We start from the raw sequence: 16,394 nt of genomic DNA, 5'->3' as shown, positions 1-16,394 counted from the left end.
GTCCTCCCCGACTTCTCTACCCGCTCAAAATCAGTTTTCAGCAAACCCTGATCAAAAGCAGTAAGGCATAAGCAGTAAGACATAATTTGACATATAATATCTCAAATACACAAACTTGACTCAAGGGTTAAAGGAACAGCAATAAAATAAAATAAAAATAAATTTAAATTAAAAAAAGAAACAGCAATAGGCTACATCTCTGCAAAAACTGTCAGTCCAACCTCACACATTTCACAGCAAATTTGCCATGCACATAAAATGCTACCTGAGATTCTATGGCACGGGAAGTATATAAGGAAGCTTCTCATTAAATGACATGAAAACACTACAAAACACTTAAATGGTTTATAACTTTTGGCGTTTACTGAGTAGGATAATTTACACTCTACCACAGAGTACAAATAAAAAGTAACACAAAAGAGCTGGCAACAGACTACCGTGATGTTACATTACATAAAATCATCTAAAACACTCTTTTTCCCCATCTTCAAAAAACATCTATTTGGCAACTTTACAGTGGTATTCAGGGCCTGCAATTTTTGTGCTTAATGAGGTAGTGTGCTGTAGCGGAAACAGAAGTCTTTGGAGTCAGATTAGCCTGGGTTCAAATGCAAACTCTTCCACTTATTATCTATGTTATTTTGGACAAATCACTTAACCTCTCAGAGTCTCACTTTCTTCTTACTTCCTAAAGTAACTGTAGGATTAAATGAGAAAGATAAAATACCTAAAACACAGTTCATTAAATGCTATTACTTTCTTTCCTTTGAGGAAGTATTTCATAAGAGCTGCTTGACAATCCAAAACATAACTAAAATCAATTTTAATTTGGCCCAAATCACACAATAGTAAGATGACACATGCTCTGATCAGCCATGTATTTTCGCTTTTTGTGTTACAAGGAATCCTAACTCATTATGAAATGGGAGAATTCAAATACCTGGAAAATAGAAACTACTGAAAAATGCTGGCAGCTATTTTCCTGTGATTGGAACCTAGAAGCTGGTGACGAGTTCAGATGAAACACTTGAGCAAAGTATCTGAGTAAGCACGTACTGTTTCAGAGGAAAAGAGACTAACTACCCTTAAGAACCAACCTTAAGGCCAGAGAACTAGAACTGACATGGCAGCCAAATAGACAGAAGAAAGCAGCTAGAAACAAAGGAAAAGGTCATGTCCCATTACCATAAATACTTACCTCCAGAGCTGCCATCCTCACTACTTGGTTGCTGTGATAGAAGAAGTTTGGTAGGACATCAAAAATAGATGTTTCTGATAGGATGAGTTTCTAGAAGATACAAAGACAGGCTTAAGCCTTACATCAAAAGGAGAACAATTTCAATGGACACTATTTGGCATTTGAAGCATTTAGTGAAACCTAAGAATTTTGTCTCTGAATGCCATAATCTCTCTGTGCCCCAGCTTCCTGAGCTACAAAATGGAGAAAATAAAATACCTATCCTCATAGGGCCGTTGTATTATATGAGTAAATACATGTAAAATTCTTAGAATACTGAATTAACAATGCATTATTTGTATGCTAATATAAGTGTTTATGACTATTATTCTTTTCTGACATTTATCTGAACTCTCTAAATATTGTCTTCACCAGGCATGGTGGCTCACGCCTATAATCCCAGCACTTTAGGAGGCCAAGGCGGGCAGATCACTTGAGGTCAGGAGTTCGAGACCAGCCTGGCCAACATGGCGAAACCCTGTCTCTGTTAAAAATACAAAAATTAGCCGGGCATGGTAGTGAGTGCCTGTAATCCCAGCTACTCTGGAGGCCAAGGCACAAGAATCACTTGAACTCAGGAGGTGGAGGTGCAGTGAGCCGAGATTATGCCACTGCACTCCAGCCTGGGCAACAGAGTGAGACTCTGTCTCAGAAAAATTAAATAAAATAAATATTGTCTCAATACTCCACTATGGTAAACCCTAGATTTGAACCCCAGTTGAAACCCTAGATTTCAGCTATTAACCAAATAAGAAAAAACATCCTTTCTTCCCCTCTAGATTCCCCAGGAAGAAATGTTACAGAAAGTCTAAAGATTCCCCTGGGCCAGATATAACAATGGTATCCTTGTTCCCAGGTAGAAAAATATAAAGTCATTCCTGAAAAGATAATGTTTAAAAAATAATTGCGGTGGTCCTTCTGATTAGTAGTAAAATTAGCCAATAATCTCTTAAAGATGGGCTTTTTATAAAGCTTAATAATAAGCATTAACATAAAATTAAAATTAAACGATACTTAAATAGCTTTGCCTCCAGAAGAGTAACAACTACCTATGTACACATCTGATTCAAATATCATAAATCATCAGAGAAATGTGTGTGTGTATATATATATATATCAGAAATCAACCAGCCTTGTCATTTAATTCTGGCCTAGAATACTTTCTAGGTAAAGTACAAAGATAAAGACTTCAATAGGACACTTCTATCAAGGCAGGCCTATTTGATTTTTAAGCTAAACCACAATTCTAACAGTATTTGTATGAAAAAAAATTCATAAGTATAAATCATTTTAGAAAGTCAAGGTATGAAACTCCATTACATGGAAAATCAAAATTAATTAATTGATTAATTATTTAAACTATGCTTGAGAATAAAGGAGGTAAGAGTCCAGATAGGCAGGAAAGGGCTATATGTATATATATATATATATATATACCTGCAGGTTCTCAATGCAAAATTGATGTCCATACATGTCAATAGCTGATAGGAAGATAGACTCTACTTGGTTATGGCGAAGCTCATATGATGGCAAATGGGAGGCAATAAGAACCTAGAGTGAGAACAAAATAGGAGGCACACGTTCCTCAGGGAGTGATTATTCTAGACTCCTATTAGGCAGCTCTGATACAAAAGCAATAAATATAAATCTGTAAGTGCAGGCATCACAGATAAAACAGAGACCAAGTAAAACAACTTCTAGGTCCTGTAACATAAAGCCAGTGCCACCAAATACTGAATCTCAGTTGACTCTCACCATGATTTGCATTGTGGCCAATTTCCCATGATGGATAGGGGGAAGGGAGAGAACACAGCTTCCATCAAGTTCCATCAGTGTATATGATTTACCATTGCAAAGCTGCTGGTCCTAGGGACTGCATGACTAGCTGTTAATTGGGAATCAGGTCTGGCAGGGAGCAGCTGTGGGGAAGGTAGATGCAGCAGAGCTAGCCTTTTACAACTCTGAAGTAGAAAGAAAGACTAGGGAAAGCTGCTTTGACAGCCCCAGGTACTCAGCACCAAGGAGAACGCGTCAGGAAGTAACACCAGTGCGTGTGAGGGGCAGAGAGAGTGAAAGCAGTGTCACAAACAAACAAACAGTGACACGGTAGGATCTGAATACCCTCAGCAGGTCACTGAGAGGTTCAATAGCTTTGAGTAGTTCACTGACATGGATACAATTGTAGAGAAAGCAGAAGGTCACTGAACAGCTTCAAATGCTGCTTCCTTGTCAATGCCCATGCACTGAAACACAAAGGGAGTGCCAACTCTTGGCTTCCCTGCTGAAACCTTTTGGAATGGAAATGAAGACTGCAGGGTGAAACTAACTGGACTTCTCTGGGATTGTTCTGATTGCTACCGCCTAAGATTCATTTCATTATCTTTCTGCTTTCCACACTTGATTATTTCCTGTACACTTGGAAGTTTTCATCTGCTTCTAAGCTCCCTTTGGGAAGTAAGAAATATTGAGTTTATTTTCTTCCCTGAGTGTCCTTTCCTCCACCTGACCCTGGTTTACTATCACAGGGCTACTAGGGAGGGAAGGGAATGATACCAGGATTTTTTAATGGGGAAAGGGCTTCTATTTTAAAGAGACGCAGCATTAATCTTTTCCTTTCTCTTTAAAAAACATACCACATGAAAACATTTGTTCTGAGGAAAATGTGACACATATATAGAAAATAACATGTTCTTTGTAAAGTGATTAAGCAAAAATTCATTGTGTCTAGGACTGCCTGATCTATGAAAGCCATCCCTCCTTTAAGAAAACCAACAAATGTCCTTACCTGGCGTGCTCGAAGTGCTACTTTGGCATTGGTGGTCTTACTGAGTTGAGTTAGCTCTGTGAGAATATTCAGCAGCTCATCAGTGAGAGTAGGGTCCCGGCCACACAACTGATCCTAATTGTTAATGTAAAAAAGAACATAGATAGCCATATTAAAAAGAACAGGTGGATAGGATTTTAAAATAGAGAAAAGGAATGAAAACAAAGTAAACCCAGCTGGATTAATAAGAAAATGCAAACTTCCTATTATTTTTACCCTAAACAACGTGGTAAAGAAGATCCCAGAGGAAGTTTGGCTAAGGAGAGGCAGCCCAAATCCCTCATTCAAAATTCCTAATGTATTTCCTTATAAATCAACACTATACTTTTAACACGCAGAAGGAATCATTAGAGACCACTAAAAGGGGCCAAGGGGATTCTGAGTAAGAAATAATACATATGTCTCAGTTTTAAGAGAAAGTTTTAAATAACAGGGACTAAAGGCCTTCCTGTTTCCCCTCCCACTTTTGGAAAGAAGGTAGATATAAGGCAAAAAGAACCACCCCAGTGGTTTTGATCTCATAAACCAAATTTTCAGCAACCCAGGAGGATGCAAAACAGAAACACAAGAATAAATTATTTATTTATAAACACACAGTAACTAAAACACCATCTCATATGTTGGCAATTCTGCATCCCAAATCATTTCTCTTCTTCCTGTACCAAGAATCATTCCATGATACTTAAACATGTGAATCCTTAGCTGAATTAGAGGAAAAAAACAGGCTCCTACTATAGAAACCATGGTTTATTCAGTATTGGGTCCTTCCTCTTCTAAGAAGTAAAAAATGTTAAGAAAATAATCCCAATCATATTCTGAGAGAAATATTCTTACTGGAGTCCAGTGGAATATCAGTTTATTCCCTAAATTCATCCATTATCCATGCAATTTCCATCTAAGCTGAAAAAACTGTAAATGCAGTTTTTATAAATGTCTGTCCTTTTTGAATTTTACAGAGCTACTGGTAGTAGTAATTATTAACACCACACCATATAAAATATATCCATTTAGATATCACTACCTCTACTTGGAGTTTTAGATAATTGCCTTGGCTGGGCAGGGTGGCTCACATCTGTAATCCCAGCATTTTGGGAGGTCAAGACAGGAGGACTGCTTGAGCCCAGGAGTTCAAGACCAGCCTAGGCAACATGGTGAGACCCCATCTCTAAAAATAAAAAATAAAAATAAATAAAATAAAAAATTTTTAGGCTGGGCGCTGTGGCTCACACCTATAGTCTCAGCACTTTGGGAGGCCGAGGTGGGCGGATCATGAGGTCAAGACCATCCTGGCTAACACGGTGAAACCCCGTCTCTACTAAAAATACAAAAAATTAGCCAGGCATGGTGGCGGGCGCCTGTAGTCCCAGCTACTCGGGAGACTGAGGCAGGAGAATGGCGTGAACCCGGGAGGCGGACCTTGCAGGGAGCTGAGATTGCGCCACTGCACTCCAGCCTGGGCAACAGAGCAAGACTCCGTCTCAAAAAAAAAAAAAAAAAAAATTAAGAATTGCCTTTGTATTTTAATAAATATTTATTCTCCCCCTACTACCAATGGGACATGAAAGAAGACCCAAAGGGCCTGCTTGTTGCTGCATGTTAATCTTCTCCCTACTTTGATTATCAGCCCTTTTCTTGAAGAATTTCTATTTCATACTTAACCTTCCCCATCTCAGGGATACTCTTTATAGACTTTTATCACAGAAGTATAAATAAATGCAGTATAAATAAAAGACATGCTTTTTCCAACACCCCTACCTTCCACATCACAAGGTAAATACTTTTGAAATACTCAATGCCATTATGCTGGGAAGGTTTCTCAAACCTTTTTTTTTTTTTAAGAAAATGATAGAATGAGATTCTGGTTCCCTAATCCACCAATCAGAGGTCTGGTCTGACTGTCCAGAGTCATAAAACATATGATGGGATTTATAATTAAGGAAGTGCAAGTACTGTTTTCACCCATTTAACCCAGATAATTCACTCATCTGAGTGAGAAAAATAAAAGCTGCTATTAAAGTGAAGATAAACCCAGAGGTTCTACTGAACAGGTAGTACAGATTAGAGAATCTGTTCTACCTATCCTAGGCATAAAAGCAAACAGGAGAAAGAAAATGCAAGTAAGTCTCACCTTTTGCTGAGAACTAATGAGCAAAACAGAATTTCAAAGGAATATGTAAAACTACCAGAAACAGGACCATCGAAAGACAGAAGGAAAGAACTGATAGATAACAGTAGGTAGGGAAACCAACATAATTTTTTCCTACCTAAGTCCCTTTCCTAATGTGCTTAATAGAGCAAACATACTCCTTTCCGAGGTACTTACTAAAATCATTGGAATGACCCACCAAAATGCCTAAAAACATAAGAAGTGTACTGGGTAATGCCACAACTCACCTCCTCTGTACAAAGCCAGACTAAAGTCTCAACATTAAAAACAAAAGCCAACATGACAAAATAAGAACACTAGGGCCGGGCGCGGTGGCTCACGCCTGTAATCCCAGCACTTCGGGAGGCCGAGGAGGGCGGATCGCGAGGTCAGGAGATCGAGACCATCCTGGAGAACACGGTTGAAACCCCGTCTCTATTAAAAATACAAAAAAATTAGCCGGGCGTGGTGGTGGGCGCCTGTAGTCCCAGCTACTCGGGAGGCTGAGGCAGGAGAATGGCGTGAACCCGGGAGGGGGAGCTTGCAGTGAGCCGAGGTCGCGCCACTGCACTCCAGCTTGGGCGACAGAGGAAGACTCCGTCTCAAAAAGAAAAAAAAAAAAAAGAACACTAATCACCTCCGCAACCTGTATCAGATTTGATATGGAATGCATTCCCTTTAAAGGAAATATAGGTTTACCTTTAGAGATTAAACTAAAATTTTTAAAAATGGAATTATCCTCTTGCATAGTTACAGATCATGGTTTTTTGTTTTTTTTTTTAGACGGAGTCTCGCTCTGTTGCCCAGGCTGGAGTGCAGTGGCGCGATCTCGGCTCACTGCAAGGTCCGCCTCCGGGGTTCACGCCATTCTCCTGCCTCAGCCTCCCGAGCAGCTGGGACTACAGGCGCCCGCCACCATGCCCGGCTAATTTTTTGTGTTTTCAGTAGAGACGGGGTTTCACTGTGTTAACCAGGATGGTTTTGATCTCCTGACCTTGTGATCCGCCCGCCTCGGCCTCCCAAAGTGCTGGGATTACAGGTGTGAGCCGCCGCGCCTTGCAGTTACAGATAATGTTCTAACTTAAAAGACAAAACAAAGCAAAACACGCAAAACCACTTTTTTTAAAAAACCACTTTTTTATTTTATCTTTCCACTATGAGAGAAAGGCAGCAAAAAAGCACTTCAGGAAAAAGCAACAGTATGTGTAAGAAAAGCGAACTATGGAGATTAGAAAAAATAAATGTGGGCCGGGCGTGGTGGCTCACGCCTGTAATCCCAGCACTCTGGGAGGCCGAGGCGGGTGGATTACCTGAGGTCAGTTCCAGACCAGCCTGACCAACATGATGAAACCCCATCTCTACTAAATACAAAAAAACTAGCTGGGCGTGGTGGCGCATGCCTGTCATCCCAGCTACTTGGGAGGCTGAGGCCGGAGAACTGCCCGGGAGGTGGAGGTTGCAGTGAGCTGAGATTGCATCATTGCACTCTAGCTTGGGCAATAAGTGAAATTCCGTCTCAAAATAAAATAAAATAAAATAAAAATAAATAAATAAGGCCGGGTGCGGTGGCTCACACCTGTAATCCCAGCACTTTGGGAGGCCAAGGTGGGTGGATCACCTGAGGTCAGGCGTTCAAGACCAGCCTGACCAACATGGAGAAACCCCGTCTCTACTAAAAATACAAAATTAACTGGGCGCAGTGGTGCATGCCTGTTATCCCAGCTACTCAGGAGGCTGAGGCAGGAGAATTGCTTGAACCCAGGAGGCAGAGGTTGTGGTGAGCCAAGATCGCGCCATTGCACTCCAGCCTGGGCAATAAGAGCGAAACTCCATCTCAAAAAAAAAATAAATAAATAAATAAATAAGTGCGAAGTAATTATCAAACACTATGAATTAACCACTATTTTCATTAGTCTATTCTGACTTGGAAGTTTTCCATTCAAATATTTTCTCCACTGTCATCATTAATACTTAGAAAAAAATTGGCAACAGAAAATTATGTATAGAATAACTTCCTCAACCCTGTCTTGTCCCTGACCTAGACACAGGATTCAGGTTCTGCAAGAAAACATCAGGGTTTTTCAGAACCACCTATCTTAAGATGCCAATTAACATCCAATAGGAAGTTTATTACCCTCTGTCCTAGAGACAGGCTTCTTTTGGGCAACTGGAGAAACCAACATCACCATCTAATCCTGGTGAACATTTTGTAAGGATACCTTTAGATGGTGTCTAGGTCAGCAGATGTGTTTAGTCAACATAAAAAGGTTTGTTTAAAGAGCCAACCTGCTGATTTTGGGATTACAGGTCACTTGCAAAAATCTGGCGTCCCAATCCACCAACCAAAGGTCTGTTCCAACTGTCCAGAGTCATAAAACGAAGTGAAAATTATTATTCAGCCATACTGGTACAAAACAGTTATTTCTTGCTTTTACTTTTGACCTAGATGGTAGCTAACTATAGGAAATAGTTCGAATTTGCAGAAATACAACAAACATGATAAAATGTTAAACCCATAGCCAAGGCTGGGCACAGTGGCTCATGCCTGTAGTCCCAGCATTTTGGGAGGCCAAGACTGTTTGAGCACAGAAGTTTGACAGCAGCCCAGGCAACACAGTGAGACCACATCTTTAATTAAAAAAAAAAAAAAAAAGCATAGCCAAAGTTACATAGTTGACTGACAGAAGAAACCAACATAGTCCAACTTGATCTTAGAAGGCAATTCAAAACGAAAAGAATGTGACCTTATGTGTAATGTCCTCAAGACATTAACTATTGTTCAGCCGGGTAGGCACTAAACCCAGTATCAGCAACGAACTGGTAGCTTCTTCTAGTTATATCTGCACTTTTTGACATCCCAAAAAATGTCATAGGGTAAGTTTAACAATTGTTAATATCACCCTTAATCAGTGAACGTGGAATCACTGAGAAAGACTTTTCTTCTTTATTTACATATTGGACAAAATTATTTGCAGTCAGGTTAAGTGGAGGAAGGAAAGGTGCTGATCAGCATCATAAATTCTCCCCATCTAAACCAAATCAGGGGTTCATAGGCATGGTATTACTCATACAGAAGCATGGTTTATAGCATGTTCATGTGGACCATATCAAAAATAAGTTACAAGCAGTGAGGGGAAGACTACTTACCATCAAGGTGGCTAGAAGATATGTACATTGCCATCTAGACAGCTATGAAGATGTTGATACTTTGTATTTGTACCAATTAGCTTAATCTGGCTAAAGATTAAAGAGTTCCTTAAATATCTCTAAGCAAACATAAACAATGTTCTGAGTTCTAAGCTTTTTCCTATAAAGTTAAATTTAAGAAATAAGAAGAGCTTTCAAAAAATAAATGTACTATTGGTCTTCCAGACTTTGTGTTAAATTGTGTTACAATGTCCCTTTAAATGGAGGAAACCTGCTAGGACTTTAGCCTTTTACCTGCTACTTTGCTTTCCAGACAGAGTTAAAGATTACCAGAAATCTGCCTGACAGTCCATGAGGCAAGTTACCACTGGGCAAGTTATGCTAACACCTGGAGAGGATAAAGGTACCTCTTTACTAGAGCAACGCATATCCCATGACATTGACTCATGGAAGCCTGATTTTCTTGATACCTCCCTCCCTGTATGTTCAAAAGCCCCAAAAATCATCATCTAGCTCAGCAAAGCATACTATCAACATTCCTACTTCTAGAAAGCAGAGAATGGAATACTGGGCACATAACCATCAATCAGGAAGACAAGATATGCAAAGAAAGGGGAACCAGCAGAGAACACAAGCTGGGGGAGTCGAAGTGCTACCATGTGCAGGTGACATCTGTAAAAGACACTAAGATCCGAGGAAAGAATAATCCAAACAACCAAAATGGCTCTTACCAGCTACTACCATTAATGCAGACGTGGGAGAGGAGGAGGGAGAGGAAGAAGGAAGGGGGAGCAGCTAAGCCTTGTCAAAGAGGAAAAGAGGAAGACATGTCTGGCATTCAGTAACATCAGATCAGAAAAGAGCACCGTCTTGAGCTTTTACCCATGTTCCATAAGTCACTGCTAGCTGGCCCTGAGCTTGATCATATCATTAACTTCTTGATTTCCAAATCTCTAAGATGAAAGGAAAACAACTGATATTTGAAAAGAAATTAGTGACATGAAAGCTTACAGATCCTCTTATGTTTACTGGGTCTCATTTTGTTTTTGTTTTTTTTAAAGAAAAATGTAATGACACCAAAATAAAGAAAAGGACAAATATGGCTTCCTGGTTCACATGTTCAACCGTCCTTCTCCTCCTCCTCCTCCTCCTCCTCCTCTTCCCGTCCCCCTTGTCCTCCTCCTCCTCCATCCTATTCACCCAAACTCAAACTCTGAAACAGCTCCTTTCTCTAAAGAGCTCAGCCTGTTGGAAAGAAAGTTTGGGTACTATCCATGCAGGTAAGAAGTAATCAGGATGACAAGGTGGGAGAAAAAAAGAACAGCGTGGAAAGTCAGAGTCCCATTGGCTTCTGCCTGTCCTGACGGGCAAAAGCAGAAAGCAAAGCCTCAAACCAGTTCTCTGACAGGGCCCAATGCCTCTGCAGCACCCCCCGTGTAATTACACACTTGAGTGACTGGACTCTGAAGAAAATTGAAGGCCTGAGCTCCGAACAGCTGCCATTTTCTCTCTCCATCACACCAGCGTGATTACTTGAGAAATGAACAGCCCCGGCTCAAAGCTACTCCAGAATTCTCAGAGGAAATATGGCTCCGTGTTCCAATAATGAGATTCTTAAGGCAAGCGTTACTTACAATCACTCCGCAAAAGGAGCGAGCTGAGCCCCTATATCTTACAAATTAGAATTTAAGAAACCCAGCGACAGTCTTGGACAATCATTACTCTTCTGCTGCTCCAAGGATTCTAGGCTTTGGTCTATTTTTAGTGCAGAAAACTGTTAAGTTCTTAAAAACGTAATCACAATAAAAAGAAAAACTCACCATAATTAGCTTCCTATAAAGGCAAATTCCACCCCATTCTAGGTCCAAACTGACAGATTCTTCTACCCTCCTCATAATTACCCTTTTCTGACAGAAAGTCTTGGCTTTATCCAAATGAGATTTAACAATCCTTTCATTAAATTAAAAAAAAAAATCTAAATAGTCTTTCTTCCTTCTTTTGACTGACAAAAAAAATTAGCAAGTTGCCATAGATTATATCATTTCTTAGCTGAAACCTGTTCGCTTGGGGGAAGTTGAAGTATTACATTGTACTGATATATATATTTTTCCCTCTCAAATGCATCTTCTCGTTTCCCCACCATCTAGCCATTCTAGGGTAGCAAAGGCAATGAACTCTCCCTACAATTACATATTTTTTAAAGTGGCTATTCTAAAAAATGTTATATGATTTAGAGTTAACCAGCTAGGCAGATAACTGAATGAGTGGCACTCTTGTTAATCAGAGGTGTATGGTAGATAGTTTCCCTTCATTCCGAAGTAAGAAATAAAAAATAGCTATGAAGATGTATGTTTTTTTCCTCCATGAAAAAATGATGTAATTAATGTACCAAGAATCCCAATTCCACAAAGAGACAAAAAAGAAAACTCCAGGAGTGAAAAGGCACTATAGTCCCCAAAAAGACAGGCATGCAGCAGCAAGGCAAATGCTCAGGACCATGGGGTGAGGGACTCTAGGAATAGTCCTACTGTACTAATTCCTACAACTAACTCAACCAGAATGAGCTAGGAGTGAAGGACTTGCAAGTCATCTTTAAAAATCCTTCAGCCCACAAAAATTCCACCCACTGGCCAAATGCACATTAGCTCTCATCAAACTTACCAGGCTCACTCCCTATTCCTATTTCCTACTAATTCTTATTTTACTAAGTTATGGGGAAAAAAAATCATACATTTACTACCAATACAATAATCCGAGCTTAGATTTTCAATGTAAATAAAAAGGGACCAATGAAGATGCAGAATACATTTAAATTTCTCTGGTCAGGGAGGGGGAGTGCTGGATTTCTAATTTTTTTTTTTTTTCAAGTTTGACATGAGAGCCATTGCTTGTATCTACGGAACAAGAGTTAAAATTAGAATATATTGGCTAAATAAGATGAAATTTTAAAGCTGCTGTCATGATGACCACAGGAATGGCGAAGCACGGGGCATTTCTAAACAGAGTTAGGAGGTATAAGTTCCTGTGAATGAGTATATGCATAATGGCCAGAAGAGTCATTTTCTCACTAAAGCAGGTTCCTTCAGACCAAGGACAAAGATGTGAGAAACTGTTAATCCACAGCTCAAGCCCCACTCATCCCATAATTATAAAAGGCAGTAGTTTTTTTCTCTGGCCATAGCCATCAAAAGGAAAAAATACTTTTTGCATATCACTGACGGTCCTTACAAGTTCTGAAAAATGGTACTCACAATAAGCATTGTGACCAGAAGATTCTTCTTGGTGACTTGAGCGTGAGAGAAGATGTAGTTCAGTACAGTGTTCATGTCACTTTTATTCTCTTCCCGGAGGGCGAATACACATTTGTCATAGTGACCTGCACACCATGAAAAGAACTGGTTCTCACCCATGTATAAATGTTCACATTTACATGCTATTTGTTTTGTACTGTCTATAATTTATGAGATGAGCAGTGAGAAGAAACATCATAAGGATTTTCTTGGATGGATTTGTACAGAAACTGGCAATGCGATTTAGTAAAAGGAACACTGGACTAGGAGTCAGGCAATTTGGATATAAGATCTGGGTTCAAGGCCTAGTTCTATTAGCAATTTACTGTGTGCTCCTGGGCAAATCATTTTACCTCTCTGGGCCTCAATTTTCATTAAATTTTTTAAAAATTGGGGAGGTGGGTGTGCCTTAAAGACTGAAAGATTGGGAATAACTCAAACCCCAATCTTACTCTAAACTCTCTCATGATTTCTTTAGAAGAGAAATTTCTGCTGTTTAAAAAGAAATGTAAATATCATTAAACTTAATGATCTTTAAGGTCTCCCCCAGAGCTTGAGATTCTGATTCCATGTTTGACTTGCAGAAAATAGTTGACCCTAACCAGTAGGAACAGTTTTAGCTCAAAAAATAAAACCACATCAAACTTAGCAATATCCATGAGAAGTGTGACTGCTACCCCTGGAATCAACATTTTCTTCTGTTAGTCCCTGAAACAGCTAAGCAATGCCTAGGAACGCCAAATCCAACCCAAGGTATAGATCAAGGAGAACCTTGCATTAAGTCAAAAGGTCTGTAGGGAGACTAAAGTTATGCATATTTTCACTTGCCTTCCATAAGGCCACCAGGGGCAGGTTAGTTCTGAGTAGGAAAGCTATGTTTTACAACAGAAGCATAAGCCTCTGGTACACTGTAGTGATATCTGCCATGGGATATAAGTAATATTCAGTTCTTTAGAAAACAGCTTACCTCAGAATTAAATTTCCAAGTAAAGAGGAATTAGTGTTTGAATATTCTCAAGGGTCAGAATTTTATGAAATCACGAACACAGTAAAGGATTATCACCTCAGTTCAGATTCCATGTTAAGTTACAAGTCAGAATAGTGACGTTCAACTGCATTATCGTGGTTTCCTAGAACATTGAGTACACTGGACCAGTGTAACCAGGCTTTTAATTATTCTAAATATTAGAGATTGACATAAGCAATTTTTTTCCAAATAAAATTATATTTGAAAAACAATGGACTATAATATCGAGAGAGCTGCCAATTTCATAAAAGACACATTTAGACCAAAAGGGAAGCTGTTTAAAAATTAGCTGTCGTGTATTAATATTTTTCTCTACCAAGACTTAGCTTTGAAGTGACAACACAAATAAACTTTGGCAATAGGACCAGGGGAAATAAAAAGAACACATTTACCCGGGGTGAGGGGAGACATTAACAGAAAGAAAGCAATGATACTTTCTTGTTTTTTTTTTTTACTTAGAAGATCCTGCATACCAAGACACTCTTTTTTAAAAACATTTAATTGGCTGGGCACGGTGGCTCACCCCTGTAATCCTAGCACTTTGGGCAGCCAAGGCGGGTGGATCACTTGAGGTCAGGAGTTTGAGACCAGCCTGGCCAACAGGGTGAAAACCCATCTCTACTAAAAATACAAAAATTAGCCAGGCATGGTGGTACACACCTATAATCCCAGCTACACAGGAGGCTGAGGCAGAAGAATCGCTTGAACCCAGGAGGCGAAAGTTGCAGTGAGCGGAGACTGCACCACTGCACTCCAACTTGGGTGTCAGAGTGAGACTCCATCTCAAAAAATAAAGAACAACACACACAAAACAAAAAACAAAACAAAACAGTTTAATTATGAAATATATATACAGAAGAATATATAGAATATATGGTATCAGTTGAAATAAACACCCATGTGTTATTTTAAAGCTATTAAATTTTAATAGAACATCTCTAGTATCTTTGAAGACCCCTGCGTACCCCTCCTCAGAAACAACTACTAAGCTGAATTTTATGTTAATTATTCTTTTGTTTTTCTTAACTTTTATCACCAATGTACGTATAGCTTAATTTTCCTGGTTTTTGAACCTGAAAAAAATGGCATCACTTTACCATTTCTTTTCCTTAACATTGTATTTTTGAGATTCATCCTTTTGTTCAGTGTGTATGCCTTGGTGCATCCGTTTCCACTGCTGCATAGTAATCCATGGTAGGAATATACCAGACTTCAATGATCCACTGTACCTATGTATATTTAGATTGTTTCTTGTCTTTTTTGAGATTATGAACAGTGCTGTCACAAATACTCCTGTATATGTCTCCTAGTAAACATGTAATAGTTTCTCTAGAGTATATTTTCTAGGAGTAAAATTACTAGGTTAAAGAATACAAATAAGTTCAACTTTATTAGGTACTGACCAACTGTTACCAAAGTGGTATACCAATTTGTACTTCCATGTACAGAAGCAATGAAGATGATGATGTGACTTTTAAATTTTTGCCACTCTCATTGTGGTTTTGGTTCATATGACTCTAATTACTAATGGGATTGAGCATCTTTGTGTAAGTTTATAAATTATTTGTACTTCTTCTGTAAAATATCTTTCTATATCTTTTGCCCATTTCTCTATTAGGATGTCTTTAACTTGATGATTCATACCAATTCTCTAGATACTTCTAATTATTTTTTAGGTATATATTTTGTAAATATCTTCTCACACTTTGTAGCTTATATTTTCAGTCTCTCTTTTTTTGGAGACTGTGTCCTGCTCTGTCAACGGGGCTGGAGTGCAGTGATGCAATCACGGCTCACTGCAGCCTCGACCTCCCCAGGCTCAGGCGATCCTCCAACCTGAGCCTCCCAAGAAGCCAGGACTACAGGCATATACCACTACACCTGGCTAATTTTTGTATTTTTTTAGAGACGGGGTCTTGCTATGCTGCCCAGGCTGGTCTCGAACTCCTGGGCTCAAGCAATCTGCTGGCCTTGGCCTCCGAAAGTGCTAGGATTACAGGCTTTTCAGTCTCCTTATGATGTATTTTGATGAACAGAAGTTCTTGAGTGGAGTTTAAATAATCAGTCTTTTCTTTTGTAGTTTGTACTTGCTGTGTCTTATACAACAAAATCTTCCTATCCTGAGGTTATAACGATATTCTAACCATTTAACAGCTTCACCTCTTTAGTTCATATTTAAGTCTTTAATTTACCAGGAATTGATTTTTGTGTATAGGTATAAGATAGGGATTCCATTTCTTTCTCTCCTTTTTTTTTTTTTTAAATGAATAACCCATTGTGCTGGTATCATTTATTGAAAAAAAAAAATCTGTCCTTTCCTCATGATCTACAATGCCTCCTCTATCATAAAATAAGTTTTCATATATGGCTGGATCTGTTTCTGGGTCATTAGGTTCCACTGATCTATAAATCTATCCCTACACCTATCTCACAATTTCTTAATTAATATGGCTTTATATTAAATCTTGATATCTGATTAGGCAAATCTTTTCACCTTGTATTTCTTTGGAAGCATCTTGGTTATTGTGAGACTTGTCTTTTATGGAAATTTTATAATTAGCATTACAAATACACTAAGAGAATTTTTATTGAAATGTCAATCTACAGATGAATTTAGGAAGAATCAGCACCTAATAGTGTACGTTCCAATTTAAGACCTTGATAATTTATTTAAATCTTCTTTACTATTATAATATTCTTGATTATAATTTTCTCCAAAAGAG

At 38.9% G+C, this 16,394-nt stretch overlaps 1 protein-coding gene across 9 annotated transcripts in view; it reads right to left on the bottom strand.

Moving 5' to 3' along the window:
• The window catches only part of ACACA (acetyl-CoA carboxylase alpha), a 331,795-nt gene that overhangs the window by 136,894 nt on the left and 178,507 nt on the right, over positions 1 to 16,394 (bottom strand). For all 9 annotated transcript variants that reach the window (XM_054456897.2, XM_063655503.1, XM_063655506.1 and 6 more), the window contains 4 exons: positions 12,606 to 12,730; positions 4,023 to 4,136; positions 2,675 to 2,788; positions 1,199 to 1,288 (listed from right to left, as the gene is read on the bottom strand). In XM_054456897.2, coding sequence (XP_054312872.1) covers positions 1,199 to 1,288; positions 2,675 to 2,788; positions 4,023 to 4,136; positions 12,606 to 12,730 — 443 coding nt within the window. The remainder of the gene's footprint in view (positions 1 to 1,198; positions 1,289 to 2,674; positions 2,789 to 4,022; positions 4,137 to 12,605; positions 12,731 to 16,394) is intronic.

The sequence above is a fragment of the Pongo pygmaeus genome, chromosome 19 (assembly GCF_028885625.2).
Source record: "Pongo pygmaeus isolate AG05252 chromosome 19, NHGRI_mPonPyg2-v2.0_pri, whole genome shotgun sequence".
Taxonomy (NCBI): Eukaryota; Metazoa; Chordata; class Mammalia; order Primates; family Hominidae; genus Pongo; species Pongo pygmaeus.
The sequence above is the reverse complement of the archived record's forward strand: the minus strand, read 5'-3'. Positions and strand labels throughout refer to the sequence as shown.